The following is a 25,828-nucleotide window of genomic DNA, read 5'->3' on the forward strand; positions in this document are numbered from 1 at the left end:
TTATTAAGGATTTAACCATGAATGACCTATATTGATAAAGAATAAACATTTGTTCAATAAAGAACTAATAATTCTGCAGTGATGCATAATACAGACCTTCTTGACCACATATACAAACACATATTACGCATGTATTAATAGTTAACATGTGTTCTCTAAACTAGAGTGTTATTGCCATTTTATATCCATTTTATGTTCAATTCTATATTTAGTTTTTCAAAAAACATCTTCTACATCTTCGTTTATAATGCATTCTCACATACACCTTTATGAAATGTTTTTATTAGTGCTGCCATTGTGCTATCTTTAACGTTAGTCATTTTAACTTTGTATGCCGTTGCCTATTTGGCACAGTGGCCAGCCAACCTGCAAAATGAAAGTGTCTTTGTAAATGTTTCGTATGAAGCACAATACCACCTGACAGCCTCACCATACAAAATCCATTCCTTCTTCAGCTAATGAAGCTGCCTTGTAATGCCTGTGGATGGTCTGGGAGAGTTTATATATTGGGTGTTAAATATACTACATCATTTGAAATAATGTCACAGAATGAATTGTGGTGTGGGATGAGACATGATGTAACATTGCAGGATTGAAAAATTGTCCTTAGTGTGTGTGTGTGTGTGTGTGTGTGTGTGTGTGTGTGTGTGTGTGTGTGTGTGTGTGTGTGTGTGCGTGTTTCAGTGCTGTTTCTGTTGATGAAATCTTCCTCATCTGAGAAGAATACATCAAAACATCCCGAAGTAAATAAGCGCACTCTCTCCTCTCTCTCTCTCTCTCTCTCTCTCTCTCTCCCTCTCTCTCTGTGAGTGTGTGTGTGTAGCTGCAGTTGTGTATGTCAGTATTTGTATGCGTGTGTGTGTGTGCCTGCATGCACAAATCATGCGCTTTTGTGCACATCTCTCAAGCATGTACAAGCATGTTAAATCTTTTCCAACCAGCGGAGTTTTTATGCTTTGAGTGCATGTGCGTAAGACAGAAAGAGAGAGAGAGAGAGAGAGAGAGTACTGATGCACACTTTTTTTTTCATTCACACCTTGTGTGGAAGTTTTTGCCACCATACTTTATGAATATGCATCATACATGGTGCAGCTCATTTGCATTTTTAATTAGACATGTATTGTGCCAGACTATTTATTTAATCTGACACAACTAATTGCCAATCCTATCCCAAACGTAACCTTGTCTTCTCTGACCAGAATATAGAGGTATCAGTAGGAGGGGGAGGTTATGATACTGCCCAAAATGGGACATTTATGAGCAGTCAAGCAAAAGAGGATTGTGGACAAAAAATACTTTGACAGGCAGTGTGTCCTGTGGCAGTCAACCATTGGCAACAATATCTGTCATGTGTACCTTCATACACCTTTACAAAAGGGTCATACGGCCACATGTACTGATGTGCCTTTTTATGTGCCTTTCAGTGTTAATGAGGTGAAGATTTGTTTTCTTTTTTAAATCGATGTAATGCCCTCTCATTAGAATTCTTTATAATTGTTGGTATAACATGTGATGAAAAGATTTCAAAATGATCATATTTAATTTGGATTACATAGAATGGCCCCTCATCTCTTTTTTACAGTGATTATCTCTCTAATTATAGCACAATCTGAGAAAATATCCCTGAATTATACAGGATTAAACACAAAGCTTCTGCAGATACGTTTTCATTTCATGCACAGCTTTGAGAGAAAAAAACATTTTTGTGAAATGTTTAACCAGCTAAAACCTGTCCCTAATCAAACTGCAATTTTATATAGTAGTAAATGCACGGGGGCATGCAAATCAGTCTGTTGATATCCCTGTGGAGAACTATGTAATTATCAAATATTAAATCTGTGTCTAAACACACCCTAAACTAAACAACAGAAAGCTGGCGTGTTCCCTTTGGCATATCCTCCAAACAACAAACTATTAATATGCTTTGTTGATATCACAGTCAGTATCAAAAGGTCTTGGAGGATGGTTGAATACTTTGACTACTATATAGTTTCCAGAGAAGAGAAGAAAAATATGATGATTTGTACTTTTTCTAACAATCTCACTCTCAAATCTACAACCACTTCAATTCTAATTAATACATTTTTCATTAGGGTGAGCACTGAGCAGAGTGATGAGCAGAGCTTGTGTCTTAAACAGTAAATACATTGATATGAACACTGGGGAGTTTTAAATGAGCTTGAATCTGCATTCAGTTTGTGTCAGGAAATTGGCTCAGTCAGAAAACTATGACAGTCAGTTGTCTTGGAACTAAGAGTTAGGGCTTTTTACAGCTTTGTTGTATATATGTAGATATAGGCCTACTTTAGAGTTTTAGCCTGAAATGAAGCAGCAGTAAAACATTTTTGTCAAAATGCCACAAGGTAACTACTTTAAAAAATTGAATACTTCCATTTAATACAAAAACAAAAACAAAAAAACAAAAACAACACTAGGTATCTACATAAGAGTGACATAACACTGTCATAATCAATAATCCCATAACACTAACCCTAACCTTAACCCTAACTTGTCATGATGAAAACCGAATGACACATGACAGAAGCAGGTGACAGAAGTGTTATGTCATAAACGTTTGTGACTTGTTTATAATGTTTATGACACGTTCATGACAGTGTCATGTCACTCTTATGTAGATACCTTCAATTAAAGTGTAACCGCAAATCAAAATATCACACAGAAGCGTGACGAACAACCTCTGGATTAGGCTACCAGTGATCTTAACTGTTTTCACTTTAGTTGAGATAATGTTCTAGCAGCGCACTAATCACAAAAATAAGTGTGAGGGGTTTGAAGAAGGCTTACTACGAGCCCTGGTCAATTTGCTGGTTTGTTTCCATTTATTACATTGTATGCTCAAACTTGGGCTGCTAGACCCGATAAGTAGCTTATTCACAGTGACGGATATCAGAATGTCGCAATGTCTCTCTCAGTAGCTTCAGCTGTCTATGTTTACAAACCCTTTCAGCATGTTTATCTTTTATGTTGCTAATGCATAAATTCTGAAGCATTACCTTCGCTTATGGGTGTCCATCGTGTAACAAGCAGTCTATGATATTTCTACAAAGCCACTGTGATGGACTTGGATCTATACTGTTCTCTAACAACTGAACACTCACTACATTAATCTTTCACTGGGCTAATGGTTTAAATCGATCTGTTATGAGAGAAGAAATAAGAAACATTTTCATGACAGGTCTACTAAACTGAGAGTGTGCATTGGATGGTTCTAGACTACTCCTGTTATAGCCTCCCACACACACCTTGTAATGTCCATGACAATAAGTCAGAGTGTGAGCACCACTACAACGGTGGGATGTGGTATGATCTTGATGGTGCGTGCAGGGATGGATTACTGCACGGGCCTACCGGGCCCAGGCCCAGGGGCCCAAGGGGTCAGGGGGCCCTGAAGCCCAAGCCTTTGCATGGAATCATTGCCTCAATATCAACAAATCAGGATGTAGGCTATGAGTCTGATTGAATTTAGTATTGGCCATCCCCAAAATGCACCAGAATACAGGAAATCACAGCAAACAAATACATTTTTTTCTGGGGGAGGACCCCCAAACCCCCCCTCCCACATATATTAGTGGGGGGCCTTTAATACATCTGGGCCCAGGGGCCCAAAAGTTCATAATCCGCCCATGGGTGCGTGTGACAGGCACTAACAGCCTCCACTCTGCAACAATTACACACCTCACTGAGGCCTCAGAGAGATGCAGAGTCCGACTAGACAATGTACATTATAATTAAGATATACTAACATCCGCAAGTGCTGATGCAAGCCAGCATAAAGGGCTACACAGTACTTCAGAAGCACATAAACTTGTCAAGAGAGTGCAATTAAGAAAACTGGTGAGGCCTGCGTTGAATCATCCTTATGATACAGCCCTCCAGAAAAGAGCTCCCACCACAATGAAGATCTTCATTCACATTAATTTGTTTAACAGATGGCTTTGTCCAAAATGAATTATGATGCATGTATGAGCACATATTTCAACCATATGTGTTGTCCCTTTGTGTCTAGCTCAAAATATTGTTAGCGCCTTGCCTTATCAGTTCTGCTAAAAGCATACAAGATCTTTTTGATCAAAATACAGCTAAAAATGAAAACAAAATACACCTACCAGAAACAATGATCTGCTCTTGCTTGGTTGTTGGAGTGTGCAGCCACTAAAATAATACAAAACAGCCACTGAATGTGAACCTCAGCTGATTGACATAAATGGCGTTACAGAGAGTTAGATTGAACAGGCGTTTGCTCAGTTGGAAACTCTACTCTGTGAGCTAAATTAATTTTGCTTGGACAGAGAGAAAAAGGCAACAATGACAGGTATTAGATGAATTCTTCTGCAAGGTTTAAACCTGCTTGTTCTGCATTGAAGGCCTTCGCCCACTTTTGAGGACTTTTAGTGATCACTCTTGGGTCATATTGACTGGTGTAAATTGGCTTGTAAGCAAAGGTAGTCTATAGCCTAAGGGTGACATGCAGCGAATATGACAATGTTTTGAGAAAAATGTCATTTGTTGTCAAAAAAGGAGAGAGAAAAAAAACAATGAAAAGAGAAAATTCTGACACTGAATCACACAGTGAGGAGGTAGAGGCGGTTTGTTCTACGAGCATGAATGCACTGAATTGACCCAAGGGCGATTTACTGTCTCCTTCACTGAGTTGTAGACAGCCAGGAACAGTTGTCAATAGGAATGTGCCTCGCATGTAGGCCTTGACCCAGCAATAGAGCCATATTCTCAAGGAGATCACCTTGTGTTGTTCCGAGTAGCAGGACTAGAATGAGAGATGGTCATTCCTTTGAAAACAAGAGCCAGAGAAACATATGGGGGTTAGGCCAGAGACTTCATAATAAGGAGACTTAAAGAATCCTCCATGATAATGTATGGGGTTAGTTCGCAATGCCAATATGGCAAAATTCTCTAAACATATCCCACCCCTTCCTGTAATGTAACTAACCAACTACGTTGTTGGAAATTGCATGATTGACATAATCTTCCAAAATAGCTGCCCAAAATAACTGGCCAGAGCCATTGCCAATGAGTGGTGAGACTTGCCTATAAGGGCTTTGGTTAGACCTTAATGAGACACCAGAGCAGTGGTTTTCCAGTACATTAGCACTCATTAAGAGCTGCCTGGGGGTAGTCGGAGGCGTCAGTGTTGTCAACACAGTTTGCAGTTTTTACAGGGTTTTTTTTTTTTTTTAATCGTGTAAAAGACAAAGCAACCCTTACATGTGTGAACATGGGGTGGAAATCCATGCTCTCAGTGTAGGCTCAAATGTCCAGTAAAAGATGAAAGCCTAAGGAGAAAAATATGAAGAATAACCTCTGAAAGAATTAGGGCTTTTCAGAAAGCCTTGTGACATCCATACACACACACACACACACACACACACACACACACACCAGACATTCACTGATTGAGTCTGAGGTAAGATACTTCACAAAGTTCCAATTGAACGTGCTCCCAAGATAACACCTCTTAAATGATCAAAATTAATTTAGTCGTGCCAGGAAAGTGAAAAATCACTTCAGTTCCAGACTCTAATCACTCGTAATCTTACAAAGCAATGTGATTCCATTCAGAGATGATCAGAAATACAGAGGCATTACTTTCCATAAAACCAAACCAGCAATGAAAAGATCATTCATTTAAGACACAACAATGATGTGCCAAACATTAGTTGGATTTATAAAGTTGATGCAACGATATCAACCTTTTTTTTACAATTCTCTAACCTAACTGAAATGTTGTTGAGGTTTTCTCTCTGTATAGTATATATGTTTTGGTTGTATTTGGCTTATATGCCCCTTTTAAATTAAAGTTGATTCTACTAATATGCAGTGATTTCACCATGTGACCATCATTCAGCTTATAAAAAAATATCCCAAACCCAAAAAGACCCAGTCTGTTTTAAACCTGGTTTGCGATTTTACTATTGATATGCCCCAACTTTAAATAGTTTAAAGGCTTTTAAACATCATCCTTGACTTGATTAGCCTGACAAGCCAGACCCACATCAAGATGTAGGGTCTGGGAACTTACCATTGGCAGTGCTCAATCAAGGGGTGGGATAAACAGTTGTCTTTCAAATTTCCTCTGCACGCAATAGGAAAGCGTTACAACTCATGAGTCCCATGCATTTTCTCACCAGCGGAGCTAGTTGGCTAGTTGATCAAACTTTTGCCAATTTAAAAAAAGATTAATTTAAGTCGCTGTTCGCCAGCAGCAGCATACATCTTCTTTGTTTTCAAGTAGCAGGAAATTCACGCGGAACCGTCGCCGACTCTAGACACAATGTGATTGGCTTGATAGAAGTTTCATTTTTCCAGCTCGCAAGCCAATGGAGAGTTGCTGCAAATTACATTTGCTGCCGCTAGGGTGCGTCTAGATTTCTAGGCTACGACTTGATGGAAGTGTGCCTGAAGTGAGCCCAGCAGCTTCTCTGTCTCTAAATAGTTTAGTTTTTTAGACTTCAAGAGTACCTGCTATTTCCCTGGAGCTTCCCATCTAACAGCCTACGAGCACTCAGTATTTCTCCCTTTTGTTGCCTAGTTCATTGTCATCACTTCATCTTTCAGTAACAGTTCTAGAAGCGTAGTGGTGCTGATGTCTTGTGCATTATCTTTGGCCTTGACTAATGGCATTTGTATGGCTAATACACACACACACACACATACACTCACACACACAAGCAGACAGGCACACACACATTGATACACATACACATCCGTATAAACATACACTCACACACAAAGAAAACACACACACCCATGACCTTGATGGCACCCTGTGATATAAATAGACATTTTGCTTCTAATAAACACTGCAGCTTTTAGTCTACAGCCTAAGAGCTCTGAGTGTCTTCGGCTGGCTAGAAGTCTGCGTGCATTTATGACTGACAGACAAAAGATGGTGCATCTAAGGACCGCTGACAGAGAGAGTCTCTATTTGCCGTCCACTGAGGTCAATGAGTGAGGACGTTAACTGACACCAGCCAGGCATTTGGGTGATGTCGTATTAAGTCAGCTTCTCTCGTGCATAAGACCAAGTGACACAGGACGCGTGGATGGGGGAGAAATCACAGGGTGTTAAAAGACAGCAGTACACTCACATGTGTCAGTTAGAGGGTAGAGACTGAGTATGGCTCCCTCTAACCCCCCCCCCCCCCCCCCCCATCCAAATTGCAGTGCCCATCATGTATTGTCTGGGCACTAGACAGAGAGATTTGAGGAATCAAATTTGAGACTGTGGCAGCTCAGTTTAAGACGCAGTGAAGCTGTCCAAAAAACTTTTGGGGAGTTGGATGAGTCCTGTGCAACCGCTGAGATGCCAAGAAGATGCCAGTGGAATCAATAACAGTGGAATCAATGATATTTCTCTTTTTTGTTCTTTCTTTTCATCCAGCACACTCAAATCCTGTTGTTTACAAGCCCAGACCACTGGACTGTTTAGCTGGCATGTCTAATGATCAAGACACTGATTCATCGGGATTGTGTCTCATTTAAATATCTGTCTAATCATGGTGCTGTCTAGTGGCACTTTAGGAAATATTTTAATTCTATTTAATCCCTTTTTTTAGGGAAGGCATGATTTGACAATATAAGCTTTCACTTCATCACACAAAGCCCTTCTTATTTAAAGAACATGGAATAAACATTGAATAATGGAGAAGAGGTATATTCAGAATGTGCTGAGCATCAAATGTGATCAGAATCTGGTTAATCTTTTGATCAGATCAAAAGTTTTTTAAAGCATGCGGCTCGCATGCTGCTGTATGCGGCACACGTCTTCCAAGGCGATGACAGGTATTTGGCAGGGCAATTTTTATCCAGTCTCTCTAAAATTAGGACCTGAAGACTTGTGTTTACAAAAGAAGAAAACCCAAGTCAAGGCAAACACCTGTTTTTGTCTTAGTCTCTGTGCTAAGATTGAAACGGCTTTTCACAGAGGTTCCACTTTGTGTCCGACTCTGTGATGGTTCATGTTTGGCCACTGTAATTGAGATCAAACTAAAACACCAGAGGTAAATATGCCTGGGCCCCCAGTCTGTGAGTGTGCAGCGTTTTGGGAGGTGATTTTGTTAATTATATACTGTAGGCGCTGTTGTAACCAGCGTTGTGTTGTTTCAACTGCGTGGCTCAGTCCTGCACCTGCAACTTGTAGAACCTCAGATTGACAGAAGGACGTACAAGCAAAGAGGCTAAATCCCAAGGGTAATAATAATAATAATAATAATAATAATAATAATAATACTATTTATTTGTATAGCACCTTTCATACACAGAATGCAGTTCAAAGTGCTTTACATTTGGAGCATTTAACACAATAATAGAGAGAAGAGAAAGAGAAGAAAAAAGAAAAGTAAAACATTTTGACCAACACTTTTCCTGCTTAAAGATCCAGTGCATTCTACCAGAAATTAAAATGTTATTGCCACAATGTTTACTCAAGTACCCAAAAAAGCATTTTGTAAATTATTCAGGCCATATTCATTGATGCCATAGGCCAATATAATCAATAAACCTATTTATAAATAGATATGACTGCACTCGTAAGGCGTTAGTAAGCCCTACACTCTTATGAGAATGTGTCTGAAGATACATATGGCTCCAAAAGAGAATTTGGCATCTGACTTCAAATTTGAAGGCAAAGACATAATCAGTGCCATTATCAAGAGGTAAAATGAGAATTAAACATATTTTAATCTGCACATTCTTGCACAGTGCCAAAGGAAAAATGTAAATAAACACACAATAAATGTTTTGAAATACAAACAGGATTCATCGAACATATTGCATGCCTTGAATACCTTGAATGACATCTATGTCATTAGCCCTGTTTAATTGCAAAATTGAAACAACATATTCGTTTAAAATTTAATTACTGAGACTGCTGGGCTGCTGTTCAGTTACTTCTCTATACAGTCAAATGACAACATGATCATAAAAGAGGAAGAAATGTGCAAAACTATGACACATTTTGAACCTACAGAGACGCTAGAGCAATCTAGGTTGCGTTAGCCTATCTTTGGCTTATGGAGTCACACTCTTCAGAGATACCTAGAACACAGACATAATCAAAGTTCTCTCTTGCACTGTGACTTCCCCCAGTAGTCTCAGCAGAAAGTGCAGGCGTGCGTGGGGTGTAGGATTTTACAAATATCATCTGTGATATACATTATTTATTCATTCCGAGAGGAAGACGGTTCTTTCTAGCCATGTGACACTTATTTGAACTCTGTAGGAGTGATGCATTGACAAAAATACTTCAAATAGGTATTCATATAACTCCTCAGAGCCAAAAAGATATCCAATGTGTGAGTTTTGAGTATCTGGGTACTGGGTAAAAGTGCTATGCTAAATGCTAGGTGTCATTTCCCAATATAATTTGTTATTATAATGATGTGTTTACCACTATTTATTGGATTTAATTTATTCATTTAGCAGATGCCTTTACACAAACTGAGCCAGAGCACAGGGCGCTGTATGTTTTTATAAGCATGCATGTGCTCACTGTGTATTGATCATATGTCCCTGGGGCTGCCTGAACACTTTCATCTATAAGAATATGGATCTTGCACCAGATACAAATCTTCCTGAAACTTTTAAAACTCACTATTAAGATCTTTCCTTAGCTCAAACTTTTCAAATGCTTCTTTTTAAGATTGGCTCAAGATCAAACCATATGAGATACAACCGCAAAGAAAAAGAGATCTTCAACACAACATCTTTGGTGAAACACTAGCTGTGTTTTACATTTCTCTTGTCTTAAGGGAAACATGCCACAGGAGAGGAACTCATGCAGACGTGATTATGCCTACAGGGAATTTAAAGATGTAGTAGGGCTTAGTTCATTCACCTCGGCGCAGTTTTACAGAGTGTTCTTTCATGAGTAGTACCATCCTTCCTGTGAGTGCAGACTTGACAATGCTACTTCTATGCCTTTGATCACAATGCTATTATTACACACATAAGTGTGCTGGTGTGTGTGTAACACACATTATGTAAAGTAGATATTCAACTACATGTAAAGTACTAGATATACTACTATACTGTATATATCTAAAGTATTGATATCTTGTGCATAGGCTTGATAACTGTATCTTTCTCCTCTGAAATAGTCTGGTGGCTAAAGGGGAAATATTCAGCTATAGCATTCTTAAGAATGTATTTTCTTATCCAGACACAGTCCATTTTCTTGACTGGAAAATAATTCCGGACCATTATAAGAAATAATTTCACTGGACCATTAAAATGTTTTTTTAGTAAAATTGTGCCCTTGATCGGGAATATACAGTCTATTAATACATAAAAATCTGACCAAATTCTCTTCACCCACAGCAATTAATGATGCGGTCAACATCAAGAAGATTGGCTGTTATCCACACACCTGCTGCTGTGCATGCAAAAGACAGTGTTCAAAAGCTGCTGTGGAGTTGGATGGTATATGATAGAAAGAGAAGTTGCCATAAAATAGCAGATGAAGAGAATCTGGTAAACTATATAATGAATTTTGCGCTTCAGAGGAAATGAACTAGGATTCATTCTCTCCATTAGTCACTGCAAGGAACTCAAGCGATAAATCTGAGAATAATTGCTGATAACATCTCAATGTTAGTCAGTGCTATGCAAAAAAACATTGTGCCCTGAAAAGGAGAAATGAGTAAGTGGAATGAATTATTGGACATTCCTCCAGTGCACATCAATAGCAACACAAACAAAGGATCTGCTTTAAACACGGGCTAGCTTTTCTCTCTAGTGATTATGCAGAAGACTTTCTTTGCCCCATATTGCGATCAAATTCCAAGTCACGTCTTTGGAAACAATTCCAAACTCTTTCAGAGGGGAATGCGCCTTTTATAAATGAACCAAATAAGAATGTGTCTTTGAAGAGCAGACACAATTCTCAGACCAGTGTTTAAAGGCTTGAGTTGATCAATATATTCTCTTTCTGTTTCACAGACACTGTGGTCATCGTAGTGAGAATAAGAACCATTTTCTCTCTTTTTTTTTTGTCAAAAAAGCATCAAAAACTATTTCCCTGCAGGTAAATGGGTTATATACTTGTTTCTGTATTGATCTGGCTCCTTGAGCACCTGCCTCTTAGTTCTGCTGATGTAGTCCAAGTCCGTGGGGAAATAAGAGACAGAAGAACACAGTTTGGGCTGGTGCTGATGCAACTGAGGTGGGGGGGGGGGGTGTTCCTTCAGTTGTGTGTGTGCATGTTTGTGTGTGTTTATGTGTGTGCTGGGGGGTGGAGGGGCAGGAGTCTGTGAGATGTTTGTGAGGCACGTCTTTCTAAATTTGCCCACCAGAAGTTGTGAAAAAAAAAGTGCTACACAACATCAGAATCACAGAGTGAGGCCACTACATCGCCAGCACTTTAAGGTCAGACACCACTTCCTGGTCTCCAGCTCTGCCGCGGAGCCTCTGAGTGCCCAAAAGTGTGAGGCGTGGAGCCTGGGGGATGTTTTTATAATAAGCAGGAGAGAAGATTGCATTATGAGATCTAAGATGTGCTGGGCTGAAAGTGATTATCCTGCTTTCAAACTGGAGACGGGGGGAGAGGAAATTAGGTTAGGTTTAATTACCTTGTTTTTATTCACCGTTAACCTTGAGAAGGGGAGGGCCCTATACTTAAGGCTATTAACTAATAACTTCTCACGATGTGATTTGTCTGTAAGTAGCAGAAGTTTTTTTGTAATGGGTTTGCGCCTAGGCAGATGGTGCAGGTCGTGTCCTCTGTATCTAATAAGGAAATCTGAACGCACTGCTGAGAGCTTCTGGACAAACGAAATGAAATTGTCTCCTGTGTGCCAGACATTATTTATTACATACTATGCTGTGTTCTTCAGTTTTAAAACAACTCTGATATTTCACCTACCTGATATCACATTACATCATGCAAGAGAACAGGACAGAGCAGACTGCGCTGAGTACCGCCCTCAGACTTTGTGCGTCTCTCAATTTTGCTAACTATTGTTATTGTTGTGCTGGCATTATCAAAATGTATACAGCGCAGTCTGCAAACATTGCGAGTAGAATTCAGTATCCATTTAAGAAGCTGGCCCCGGAGAACAGTCCAGCCCTGATTCAGTGTTAATCTCTTCCACTATCAATTCCTAGTTGAATCTTAACATCTAAAAGGATGGTTTTGTTGCCTTCAGGGGGTGGACCCCTCAGCTTACCACAATATGTCAACCTTAAAAGAGTGATTAAAACGTCAAATGTTTAGAAATCCAGTCCCTTAATGGCCTTAAATATCACAACTTTATTTTTAAAACTTTGATAAGGAAGTGGCTGACAAGGATTGTTTAAACAGAGACGATTTAATCCGTAACACAGCGAGAAATAACTGCAATAGCTCAAAAGGCCTGAACGCTGCATTTCAAGGCTTGAGGCAGTAGCTGCCATCGCAATTCAGTTACATGACGAAACTCTTGTTCTCATTTCAGCCCTGAGATGCAAACTGCATGATGCTCAATAACAGGTTCTCATGGGAACAAACCTTTAATAATGTTTCAGTTGAAACTGCCTATAAACTCATTTATTCATCTGATCTGATATAAGTAATGACATTGTAAATTATGTGTGCTTGTCTGCATGCCTTTTCTTGTTGTGACTATCAATAAAAATATCATCACGCAACAAGGATACACATTTTTGATGCTGGTGTGTTTCCATATCCTGCCAGCAACTGAGTCAGCCATTAGCTGAAAGAGGGAAAAAAAGATCACACGTCTTTCTGCCTCTTTCCATCTTCTCAAGAAACTTTCAGTGTTCACTATACTAAGCCACTGAAATAGAAGATCAGGAGAGAAAGAACATTTTAATGTTTAACTGATTTTTTTTAAAATCAAAGTGTGAAAATTTGTATAATTTCTGTTGTTTGTTTTGTTTTGTTTGGTTTGGCACTAACATCAATTACATGACTTATTTATATTTATCTCAATTTTAATGTTTGGACTTTAATGTTTCCCTGAAGGATATCCCCAAAATAGCCATATCATTTTGTAAAATAGCAAATTAAACGGAAAATCAACGATGATGAAGATGAGGCCTACCTGCCGTCTGGTTTGTTCATACAGGACCTTTTTAAGTGAGGTTGTCTGGGCATATTTTAAATCACAATCTGAAAAAGTAAAGCCCCCCCCCCCCCCCCCCAACACACACACACACACACACACACAAACACACACACACACACACACACACACACACACACACACACACACGGCCTGTATAGAGGCCACCACGACCATCTCCCTTCTGAGTGCCCCCACTGCTTCAGGCCATAAGACCACTCCACACGTTACTTTACCTATAGGCCAGCTGCACTACTCCAATCCCTTATGCCATTATGGTACAGCATGGGTCAGTTTCATGAAGAGTAAAAGAAACCCCTCCCCTCTGAGGACCTGTCAACTGTCATTGCAGGCCCTAAATTTAGTCCTAGCATGCACATATCCATGTATTATACATACATATACATTGTGCATACATAAAGTAGGCTATAGCTTATATCAGAGTTTCTGCAGGTTTCAACAAGTTCAGTTCAATTTAAGACCATTTTAAGACTATAATGAATACAATTTAAGACTGACTTCACACCCATACTGGCAAACAATAGTTTTTATTATAGGATTATTATAAAAGTAACTTTGTTCTTTAAACTTCTATATAAGCTACAGTTTTTTTTATCAGTTATCAGTTCCACATCTTGTTATAATTGTATTACATTGTGATATACTGTATCTGTACCGTTGAGAGAAATAACTACAATGTCAAACAACTTCAATCTATGCTGCTTAGAAAATGAAATGACCACTGTTACATTTTAGACTTTTTAACACCCTGTGGAAACCTATAAACAAAGTTAAAACAAATAGACTGCATGGTGTTCTTCAAACACCGATCTCTAATGTAATAATATTACATACAAACAGTATGTTAAGTGTATTTTTGTGTTTGCATGTAGGGATACCATCCTGTAAACAAATAATGCAACCAAAGGAACAAACACTGTGAACTGTGCATGTTTCTTAAGCTGGGTACGTGTAGTAGGCCTACTCATTTATTAAATGGTACGCTTGCGTGAACACTGCATGTGAAATTAGAATGGCTGAATTTAAAAAATATATGCAGCTCTGTTTTTCTGATGCGTGCGTTTGTCTTATCTTGGATATTCTCTGGTGCCGGCATTTAAATAACATTGGCACTTATTCTACAGCAACACCTGCAGCATTTTTACCTCCTGATTCCCTCTTTTTATCCCTGACCATGCTTTGCCACTCATCTGATACTATTCCTGCCCCTGTTTTTCCTTACCCCATTCTGATTCAGAGGGAACAGAAAGGGGAAGGGGGAGGGATTTGAGCCACAAATGTCAGAGAGTGTGATGTATAATCCAAAGGTTCAAACGTGTCTCCATGAAAATTGAAATAAGAGAATTAAACTTTTATTCTGATACCAAGGTATGGCTGGGCATTCCTTGCTCACATTTTCTTTCTTTCTTTTTTTGTGTGATATCTTTGTTCCAACGTTAGACAGTGCTGTGGTGCTGTTCCTTCCTTTGTGTGTGAGCTGATTGTAAAGCAAATGGTGTCTCAGAGGGAAGGTTATAGAAGACACTGGTGAAAATGAAGAGAATGCGATGGGCAACTGTGAAGAAAAAAGTATGCAAAAGCATGCATTCCTTCAAAGAACAAAATCAAAGGAGGCATGGAAGAGTCAAGTTCTATTTCCATCTAAAATGTCTGCCTATTCCACTTGTTCATCTCTCTCCCTCTTCATGCAAAGTCAGAGAATGGCTTTCATTGAGGTGGCCTAGGATTAGCTTTCAAGCTTTGATGTTTCCTTTGGAGAACACGCTGTTGGCTCGGTTGTTTTTCTCTCCCATCAAATTGATTTTGTTCAGTGGGGATGATTGCAGATGTAGGGCTTATTTTTTTCCTCACCGCACCGCAATATCAAGCATCACACTGGGACGAAACATCACACAGTTTTACAAGGTAAAATCTGAAAGTGACTGCCAATTAATGAAACTGTCAGCAGACCCAGCTGAGTAATGCATGGACGAGGACAGCAGACCAAAAATTACAAATCGAGGCACTGCTGGTGTTAGAAACGGCAATCTGAACTATGGGACTCGCTTTGCAGTTCACAGTCAAAACCTTGAGTGAACATGTCAACTGCCCCAATGTCAACATTTATAATTTGTCCTGTCTCTGATATGCCTGAGCATTGGGCTCAGTCCTCTATATGCCTCAGTGGCTTTCCTCTCAGTACAAAAATCCTTGGGAAGAGTTTTGTGACTTACACTGGCAACAATTTACCACTCATCTATCCTTTTTTTTTTTTTAACTATGAACCAGTTATTATATACAAGCTAGTTTTGAATGATTTCAGACAACCGGTCGGTTTAAGACACCACTGTGAAAAAAACTTATTTTTCCCTCAAGGCAAAGTCAGAGCTCATAATTACATTTGAAAATGACTGCCTCTTTCATCAGAAAGCACTGAAATCACTCATTAATGTGCACAATCCTAGATACACTCTGAAATGCTCCTCTATAGTATTCTGACACCAGTGTGTCAGGGTTTAGCCAATTAATCTGTAATGTTTGTCCTGTACGTCATATTAAAAAGCATCTGAGCGGAAAGGATTTATTTTGACATGCAAGGATCACAAAAAGCAAACTTCAGCCTCTATTTCCTTGTCTCTCTTTCTCCTTTCCTGCTTTTCCTTTCTCATTAAATCAGATGGCCTGGACTGTCTGTGGTCTTGCATATCAATAATTAATCATTGGCATGCATATTCAGTAAAAGAATCTGGACAGCTGCAGTGGGCCAGGCCACAGAATATTGGAGAGGAGACGCTGCCCTGTGTGTCCTGGCCTATGCCATTCTGTTCCCCCAGTTCCGCTGTGCATGTCATATCATCACTGATGGCTCAATTTCAAAAGCCCACATTTGGAGAGGTACACTTAAAAAGGACCGCATGACGCATGCAACAAAGCAAATAACAGACATTTGGAATTCAGTTGAGCTAGAAAACGGTACATTGTATCTTTGTGCAAAGATACAACGGCATGATGATAAAATCATGCAATTAGCCTACCCATCACCATTAGCACTAGGTTACCAATGGGTTCATAATTGTTTTGGCAGAGGCAACTGAACAGTGTTCTGTTGATACCTGACCCAAGTGCTGGCAGAATGCAATTTACTGCAAACTGTTTACGGTTGCAATGTGATCATTGGACGGAATAACCCAGTTGACTCAGTTCAACTGGCACTTTAAAAAGTAGCCCAATGATTAGTCTATTTCATCAGCGTTGATGATGGTTAAGTCTGGCTGAGCATACAGAAATCTAAAATATATTCCATCCTTTCCAGCAGGAGTATTAACAGAATGGGGTAAATTGTTGAACATGACACATAGACAATACAATACACAACATTCAAAAACTGCATGAAGTTTTCACCAAGTCCCTTCTGCAATCGGGTGTCTCAAGATGGCGCCACGTCTCCCAGCATTAATCAAGAACGAATGGTGCCACTGAGAACCCCTCACCCACCTATTACAACCAGATCTATAGCTAGATGTTATGATATTAGCTTGCTAACCATTATGTGATCTTTCACTGTCCTCTGAGTGAGCATAAAAGTTCCATTCTTCAACCTCCCCATTGCAAGGTAATTAACTGTTGGTACACAGTGTGCACTCGCCAATCATTTGCACACTGTATACATGACATGACCAGCATAAAACACCTTTGTAATGAACACTGTCTCTGCCCTGCCCTCTTCCCTTAAACATTCCCTTAAAGGACTTTCATGTAGAAAACAATATCATCCACTACATGATTGTTCTCTACAATGCTACCAGCAGCATCCAACATACTGTAACTCCAAATGTTTTAAATATTCACATTTTCACATTCACACATTGTGTTTTCTTGAGGCTTGAACTTCTTGAAATCCTTCGCCACCTCGTTAGGTCTACACCTGCCCATTCCTGGAATGTTAAGAGACCCAAGAGTACGCAGACTATGTGACTACCTGACAAACAAGCCAGTTCGTTCAGCTGCTCCCAGCCTGGTTCCCTGACCTGTCCATCAAATACTAGCATTGCATTTAGAACAATCGATGAAAATATGTGGACGCTCCAGCCCACGGGATACTACAACAGCACCTAGTCACTCCTAACTAGACGTAGAGGCATCATGTCACAAATATTTAAGGGACAACTTTGTGTAGTATAGTGCATCCAAGTGGCCACATCCTACCCTGGGCAATACACAGGTTTTTTTGTGACAGTGCAAGCAGAATTGTTATATCCTAGTTTGTTATTTTATTTGTCTTTATGTCATTTATATCCTAGTTTATTATTAAAAATATGTGAGGCTACGCTATAAGATGAGATGATACAAATACAGTGAATGGTACAGGCCAGTGGTTCTTAAACTGGGGGTCGCCAACAATATTGGAGGGGTTGTGAAATGATTTGCAGTCTGAATTAAAGACATTTTCCTAAAGGTTTTTAGTTAAGAAGCTGCCATTGACTTAATGCCTTTGGTGTTGATATAGCCTACCTATGAGAGAAGACATTTTCTGCCTCTGCTTCCAATGCCCATCTGCAACATTTCGAAACCAAATTCTGCCGGTTAGAGAGAAGGGGGGCGCAAGACTTGGCCCATGTTTTTTGGGGGGTCGCCAGACAAAAAGTTTAAGAACCACTGATAGGCTATTGTTGCTGCACTTGCCTACATAACACACATCTACAGAAATGCATTAACATTAGAAAAAACTGTCCTTCCATAAAAGCACAACATTATCTTTAGGTTCATATGCAACAAATAAAACATACATTATTCAGAAATGTAGACATCCAAATTAAGCTTTTTAAATATGTGAAGTCACTCAAGCTCATAATAAATAGCTGAGTGGTCGCTCACTTTGTTTAGATGATAAATTCCTTGCCCTAGCAGCAGTTTTACTTTAAATGAAGTGCCACAGCTGGCAGACCTCTATGCCCGCACTGGTTTGCAAGATGCCATGGGGTCTACATCTGTTTCCTGTCCAAACATTAATTCTAGACCATTTTAGTTCGCTCCCTGTGCTTGGGATACTAGGAGAATGCCTGCCACTGCCGACTCTTGCAGTGCTTTAACAGTAAACAGGGGCTGAACTACCATGACTCAAACACCGACAGCTACAGCTGTGAAGGGATGCTTTGGGGCAGATGGTTGGGAGCTTTCTCTGGTTCCTTTGTTCACTGTTCAATGGGGCTCCCTATTTTTTCCCCAGTCCTTGCTTCTGATTCCACTGCCAAGTCTGGTGAGGGTAGAGGGGATAGAAAAGCCTAGCTGTGGTCCCACTCCACCTTTTTCTGTCAGACCTGGTGCCATCTACCTAAGTACCGACGTGTCAGGCAGGCTCCGAGCAGCTGGACTCAGCGCATCTGCTTCCCTAGAAGCGAAAGTCCTCCACTCGCCAGAGTTAATTGGATTATAGGTAGATGCCAATACAGGCCGACATGGACAGGTGAGCAGCTGCCAGCTCTTTGAGAGTTCCTGCCTGACACCGTAATCAAAAGCATCAGTAATCAAAGTATTGTGAACTCAGCATGAAATCGTGATGGAGTGAGGTACCCTCCATTGAAATATTTTGGCAAGTCACAGAATCCAAACATAAGAGAAAATAAGAAGGCTCTCTGGCTAATTCAGTCAGTGTGGTTCTGTGTTGTTTCTCATTTTGTGACAGTGAGCTAGTTACTATTGCTGCGTCTTAGTCATTAATCTGATAAAAAAAATGTTTAAACAGGGAGAAAGAAACAGAGATAAACTGCAGTGTTGTTATTGTTGAACATGGAGATATACTGAATTAAGGATGATGTTCAAATTGCAACATGACCACCTCTTTTTATTCCACCACATAAAAATGTATTCATTATTTCTTTTGTCATCAAATAAGAAAAATGGTGATAATGTATGAATAAAAGCCAGCATGGGGTGATGCTTTGCTTCAAAAGAGACCACAACATGCAGCCCTCCTCCTGTTCCACCAGCACTTCAAATAAAGCTTTGCCAAAGTAATGCCGTTTCTAGCTGATTATCCCTCACCTCCTGTAGTCTGTTGTTGCTATGTAAAAAAACATATAGCAAGAAGAACTGCTGCCATGGAAATAGCCTACAACCCTTAGCTTGATTCCCAGAAATAAGAGTAACAGAGACCTCTACTGGCGGAAAGTAGCCTAACTCATCATTGCAACCCACGGTCAAGCTGCAGCATGTAATGGGATTGGGTTAGGTCTAAACAAATAAGACTTATTCTAGATTGTTTAAGCGTCTTTGATAAATAACCAACTATAATTTATTTTACATCTAGTCATGTAAACTATCGGACGGAGTCATTTGATTTTTGACTGCCATTCCCTCTCTGTCCATCATGACATAAATCACGGGCAATTCACACTTTGCCCAAGAAAAAAGCTCCACGTATTCAGCCTGTTCTTTACATTAGCCTACACACCTACTGCGTGAAGACATTTAAAAACTTTACTTTAATCAAGTAAACAAACATCTCACATGTATGCTACATGGTTTGTGTCAAGAACCAATGATTGGTTCGAACGTAATGTCTTTCCCAGAATGCCATCTCAAATTCCAGGCGCCAAGGAGCGCTGTCGTGGGATCTGCTAGCTAATCGTTAATATGTACCTCAATAAAATAATGTAACTAGGTATGCGATAAAATTATTTTGAAAGCAGTAACATTACAGTATTTATGTGGTGAAGTTATCGTTGGTCACATTGTGTTTAGGGCGGCGCGTTCAGAAGTTGGCGCCCCACCTGTTGCTGTCCTGGTTCTGCAGCACGTTTGTCTTTGGCCAAGATACATAGCATCAGGTAAGCTAAGCAACGTTATAGGGACATAGCTAACATCTGTGAGCTAACTTACTGACCGATACCACACGTCTTCGTTAAGCCAGTGGTCAACTTTATGGATGTTTTCTTCCTCTTTTCTGTCTGTCCATCTGATGACAAACACGAGTTTCCGTTCATTTGTAGTTGTCAGAGCTGACATGACATTCTAGCCTAGCTGACGTTATGTAGCTGATCGAACGCTTTATAACACCGATTCACGTTAACATTTAGCTGACTCCAATGTCTGAAGAGCCGTGGAGACCGCTAAGGTGGTTAAAGCTACAATTTACAAATGTTTCCTTTGTTTGACTCGTGTTGGAAACTTAACATTTAGCAGAAGCTAGTTACTTACCAGGTTTATGAGAGAAAATACGTAACGTTACACACACCTCGACAGAAAATACGTACACACACCTCGGACAGAAAATGAAAGTTATTGCGTAACGTTAACGTGGTGGAAAAAGAACGCAGATAGCTGCTAACTTGTGTGTTGTTGCGTTTGTTGGAACAATGTGCAAGATAACAGTTCTTTCCGAGAAGCACGTTAGCTGAAGTGAAGTTTCGTCCTCACATAAGTTAGCGATACATTGGTAAGTAAGTAGAAAGTATAGTATTAAATGAACTGTTGACACCGTGGTTCTAAAATGTCATGAGTGAGTTAGGATATTCCTTTAGATAACATTAAGTCTTTTTCTCAGAGTGAATGCTAGTGTTTCGTTCTCTGTGTGCTAACGTTACTCTATTTACAGTATGCGATGCTAACGTAACTGTTATTTGCTTAGTACCGTTAATGTTAATTTGTGTTCTACGTTATTGCCAGTCGTAATACTAATAATGACGAGCAGCTGAACCAAAGAGTGTGTAAATAAGCAGAACTGGCAAGTGAAGTCTGCATTGTCTCTTGCAGGTTCAAAGAAGGCCTGATTATGACCAAAAAAGAAAGCCCCATGATCCTGAAAGGTACTTTACTGTTACTGTCATTAACGTTAATTTTATCTCAGGATAATCTATTGTAATGTTTTAATGAGTCAGAATTAGCTTCTGAACTATCACTCATCCTATTTCTTTCTGCACCAGAGTATAAGCCTGTTTTCTTCCGTGGGTTTACATATTTCGTGTCCAGTTGTCAGTAAATTCCTTATTTTGATGTCAAGCCTGTGCTGTTGCCCCTAGTGATGGTTAGGCTACTTTCAATCCCTCTCTGTAGATGTTGTGGCTTTTGTTGATGTTTGGTCCACAAGCAAAAGAGAAAATTATTCTGAGGGATTCATGCAGCAACTTGAAGAAATGGGAGCAGTGGTAAGTAAATTGTTTTATTTCATACAATTTCAGTAGCCTGGTGGTATAAATAGGAAATATGAAAAACAGCAATACATTTATGGAGCATATCTGCATAGAATGATTATGATATTCAATTAGAACTAAGCATGTGGAGCTTTTCTTGTATTGTTTATGCCATATTCAATACTCCTCTTAGTTCACTCTGACTGAGCAGAGCAGAGCATGGTGATGTGCTGAACCAACCTAAATTTTCGTCATCCATTTTGAAATGGCACTGACCCATGCTAAACCATGCCTGCTCCAACCTTTATTATGACCGCGACAAGCGAAGCGGTCATATAGGGATTGTCAAAGTTTTTTTTTTTTTTTTTCCGTCATCTACTTCCTGAAATTTTGGTCAACGATACCCGGGGCACCGAAACACCGGGGCACATGAAATTTGGTGGGTATGTAGCCCCACTAGACTTTTACGGAAAAATTTCTTTTGGTCCCCGGGGGCCACTCCCTCTCCGCGCTGGGCCCCCCGAAACCCAAAAAATGCAGTTTTTCCTAAAAAACTACCTGAACCGTGGCACCGAGGATGAAGACATTTCTATGGTATGTTGGTCTCAAGGGCCCACATCAACCTAGCCCATAATCACTCATTTGTGATTTGCACCCCCCCGGTAAAAAATGAAAATGCAATATCATTCTGCTTTAATCGCCCCTCTCTTCAGTAAAGACGTTCAGAACTGCACCAAATTTTATGTGTATGATTAACCTGACATTCTCTGGGGGTATGCCAAGTTTCGTAGAATTTCATCCATGGGGGGGTCTAAAAAATTAAGTTATGTGTACATTTAGTGACTGTACACTCATTGGCCTGTAGATGGTGGTGCACACATATACACATGCACACACACACACAGGCACCCACATACTATCGGTATTAGAACGGCCGATACATAATTACAAATTCAGTAGGATTAAAAGAAAGCAAAAATAAATATTCATCATCATTATCATGGCTGCATTTCCAGTATTGGCGATAAGTAGTCGTTTGTCCACTAGATGGCGCATTGTTGCAGTGAGACGTAATTTTGTTGGAAGTTAATCTAAATTGGGTTGGAAAGACACTACGCTTCCTACAAGGACAAGACTATAGGCTACAGTAGTTTACCGCAGAGAACGTCTAAGGGTAGGATGATTTCTGCATGACATGTAATTCCCATTTCCTCTTGAAGCCGAAATAAATCTGAGAATGTTTATCGGACATGCTTGTTTTTTACTGCAGGTAGGCTACGTTAATCCTATCAATAGCAGAACGTAGGTAAAATAATGTTACCGTTAGCATGGTTGAGTGATGGAGGCCAATTTGATTATTGATGTATGTAGAAAACCATAAATGCGTTTATAGGCTACCAAGCAAATCGATAACAGCACTAATTGTATCTTTCGACTGTCATCTCATTTGCTTATGACCATAACCTAGGCTACTAACAGGAGCTAAGTGAGTTAGCCACAACACGTTCGCTACGTGATGGTTTTTTAATGGAAAATATATAGGCTACCTGAAAGATAACCTGTCTATGATGCATCCTAAACAACGGGCTGGGACATTTCTGCTCAAGGTCTCAAAAAGCATCTGAGTCAACGTTCATTCCCAAACACCCATATAGGCTACTTCAATCCTCTATTTTCAAAGGTGATTCAAGTAAGGAAGAGCATGGCTCAAAGTAAAGTAACTGAAACTACATAAATTCGTCAAAGTGAATAATTTGTGTCAACTCGCCGCAATGTAGATTTATTAACGCACCCGTGATGATCTACATCTCCATTTAAACCAGATGTTTTAGAGCGCACGTTGAGATGTATTCAGGGCAGGGCTGTACCTACACATATTTGTTGCACGTGCTACAAAAATCATTATTTGCGATGGATGATTTAGTACCAACGTTACACCGGTCAGATACAGTTTTGCCTATGGCTATTCCGTGAGACTGAGGCGCTTTTTGTTTGCTCGAAGAGCGTGTTTAGGGTGTGAGAGGGGAGTCGATGTGCTTTGATTCCAGCTTGGTAGTTGTAGTCTATGCGATTAAAAAACACGTGTGTGTGAAGTATCCAAACAATGATAACGCTTTCATTATGGCTGCTTTAGCCACAGACCTTGAGATACTGTACAGTGGGTTGGGTTCCATTTAGAAGTGTCCACTTCATTCGCCCTTTCCGTGATTCACACAGCTATCTGAAATGTATTACTACTGATATGCAAAACTATTAACTTTTCACCAAGAGGTGGCAGTTTGATACTGTAAGGTGTAAGCCATTGGTTCCAAAGGAGATTTTATTTGGGTCGCCAGCATAGCCTAGTGACAATTTGTGTTGTGTAATAGGCCTAGCATAGGGCCTACCTATAGCTTATAGTTTGTTAAGTCACGGTTTTGTCATAACTCCCTCTATGCATTTTTGCATTTAGAATAGCTCTAAAACCGGGGGGCGAACACGTCGCGGGGGGGGGAGGGGGGGGGGGGGGGCGCCAGTGCGTGGATATCTCAATCGCAAAATTAAACAATATTTCTATCGGGCGCCTACCATGGACTAGGCTGGGTGAAAATCAAAAGATTGCGTCAAAAGATTGAGCTTAACCATGGACCTCATAGTTGCAAAATGCAAGGGAACATGAATCAGCATATTATTTGTACAAACAATAACGGACAGTAGCTATTCAACTTTGCCCGTTAAAATGTGTATGAGCAGTCTCGCAACGCATTTCATGAAGGCCCTTTTGGACATGTCAGTTATTTGCACCACTGGGTAAAACGGCATTTTGTTTTAGACTACTGGTATTTAATTTGTGCATTGACAATAAAGCTGAACTAGATGACTAAACTTATGCATATGTAGAAGAAGAAACATTCACAAAAATCCACGACATGACCTCTCTTCTTGATAGCTGTTGAAAACTGCATGGAACTGACAGGGATTGTTTTGTTTAATAATAAATAAATAAATACATTATGCTGCTACCTTCTGCTTTTCCCAAATACAATGTAGCCTACAGGTGTACCTTTCATCAGTCCAGTTGCAATGGATGGACTGTGATGAACTGCCCTACTTGTGATTGTTTAGAGATTTTAAAGGTTTTATAACAATGCTACAGATTTTTTGGCCCAGAAACAAATCTATTCACCTTTGCAGCGCCAGTAGGCTACTTTGTGTGCGGAATGTGTGCAAACACACATTCCAAACAAGCATACACAAAAGTTTCAAGAGTGGGGGATGGAGTAGAAGATGGAGACAAATTCATTAATATGATTTATTTTTGCGGAATGGATGTGCAGGACTGAGCGGCGGTCATATTTTGTACCGCTATGCGGTACATCTAGTTTATGAATGGGCTTCCGGCCTTCAGAAGTTGTCATCAGCAGGCCATAAGCTGACTGAATAGTAAGGCCATTGTATTTAGAATGGTTGGCAGCTTATTGTGTGGTTTTGAAGTGACAGCAGTGTTTGTGATTGATGAGCCAATTTGTGTGTGACTTGGGAAGCCCCGCAAGATATTCAGCACTGCACTACTGTTACTAAGATTGCAAAATAAATACCAGCTACACAATTTGTTGTGTGAGAAATGAGGGGGAGCTGATGAATGCGAGAACTGAACTGTACAATATTATACGATACTCTTTGTTTCCTTTTCATTGTAGAATAAGTTGCACATAGTTACTGGACCACAGCGTGAAGAAACAGACTCCACATTAGAATTGTTTCACTTTTTTTTCTTTCTTTATATTATTAATTTTGCTTGCCATGGCTGGTGATTGTATTGTATTATGCAGTACTTTTGACAATCATTTCTATGATAGCCATTGAGCCTTCATTTTGTGTTCAGGGTCATCAGTGCCATTAACTGGCATTAGTACAGGCAGGTCAGTTAAGTGCCCTGTAAACATGTATCAGTGTTTCTCACAGATTTGAATTCTATTTGTGGTGGTAGGTTTGCAAATTAGCGCAGCGTGGTTGTGATGCAGGTTTAAGCACAATTTGCAGGATTGTTAATGGTTTCTTTAAACGTGCATGTAGGTTGTTGAGATGGCTGTGCAAAGGTGCACATAGCTCTACTATAAACTAATTCCATCCCATTTAAATAGTACAACATGGAAAATCATTGTGTGGTGGTCAGTGTTGATATTGTGGTGGGCTGCCACAAATAAGTCAATGTATGGGAAACACTGTGTATATAAGACTTTAAAGGGAATAAATGCAGAGAAATGTTTTATCCTGTCATAATATTGTGTTGTTCCAATTTCATTCTATGAAATATCCAGTGTGGTATTCGTTTGTGTCCTTTGCAGCAGAGGTAAATGTAGACTAGATCTGAGCAGAAAGTCTTACAAGTCAGTGGCAGCGTATAGGTCTGACAGTTGAGTCATGTTTTGCAAAATTTGTGCGTTTGAATAATTATGACATTGTTTCTATATTGGGTTCATTTTTCTGCTCTTTCAGGTATCCAGGACCTTAAACAAAAATGTCACCCATGTGATTTTTAAGCATGGACACCAGTCTACATGGAATAAGGCCCAGAAAATGGGAGTGAAGCTTGTATCTGTCCTTTGGGTTGACAAG

At 39.8% G+C, this 25,828-nt stretch overlaps 1 protein-coding gene across 3 annotated transcripts in view; it reads left to right on the top strand.

Moving 5' to 3' along the window:
* The first annotated feature begins 19,705 nt into the window (after positions 1–19,705).
* The window catches only part of mcph1 (microcephalin 1), a 46,170-nt gene continuing 40,047 nt past the window's right edge, over positions 19,706–25,828 (top strand). The window contains exons 1-4 of one of the 3 annotated variants that reach the window (XM_076285569.1): positions 19,706–19,927; positions 20,853–20,905; positions 21,153–21,244; positions 25,709–25,827. In XM_076285569.1, the coding sequence (XP_076141684.1) occupies positions 20,872–20,905; positions 21,153–21,244; positions 25,709–25,827 (245 nt within the window). In that variant the 5' untranslated portion in view covers positions 19,706–19,927; positions 20,853–20,871. Of the gene's footprint in view, positions 19,928–19,951; positions 20,536–20,852; positions 20,906–21,152; positions 21,245–25,708; position 25,828 lie in introns of those variants that run through there. The other 2 variants (XM_076285568.1, XM_076285567.1) reach the window with 2 other exon arrangements.

This window comes from Alosa pseudoharengus, unplaced genomic scaffold (assembly GCF_046254945.1).
Source record: "Alosa pseudoharengus isolate Yale_2024_CS ecotype anadromous, Long Island Sound unplaced genomic scaffold, YU_APseudo_1.1 YU_APseudo_1.1_scf_15, whole genome shotgun sequence".
NCBI lineage: Eukaryota > Metazoa > Chordata > Actinopteri > Clupeiformes > Clupeidae > Alosa > Alosa pseudoharengus.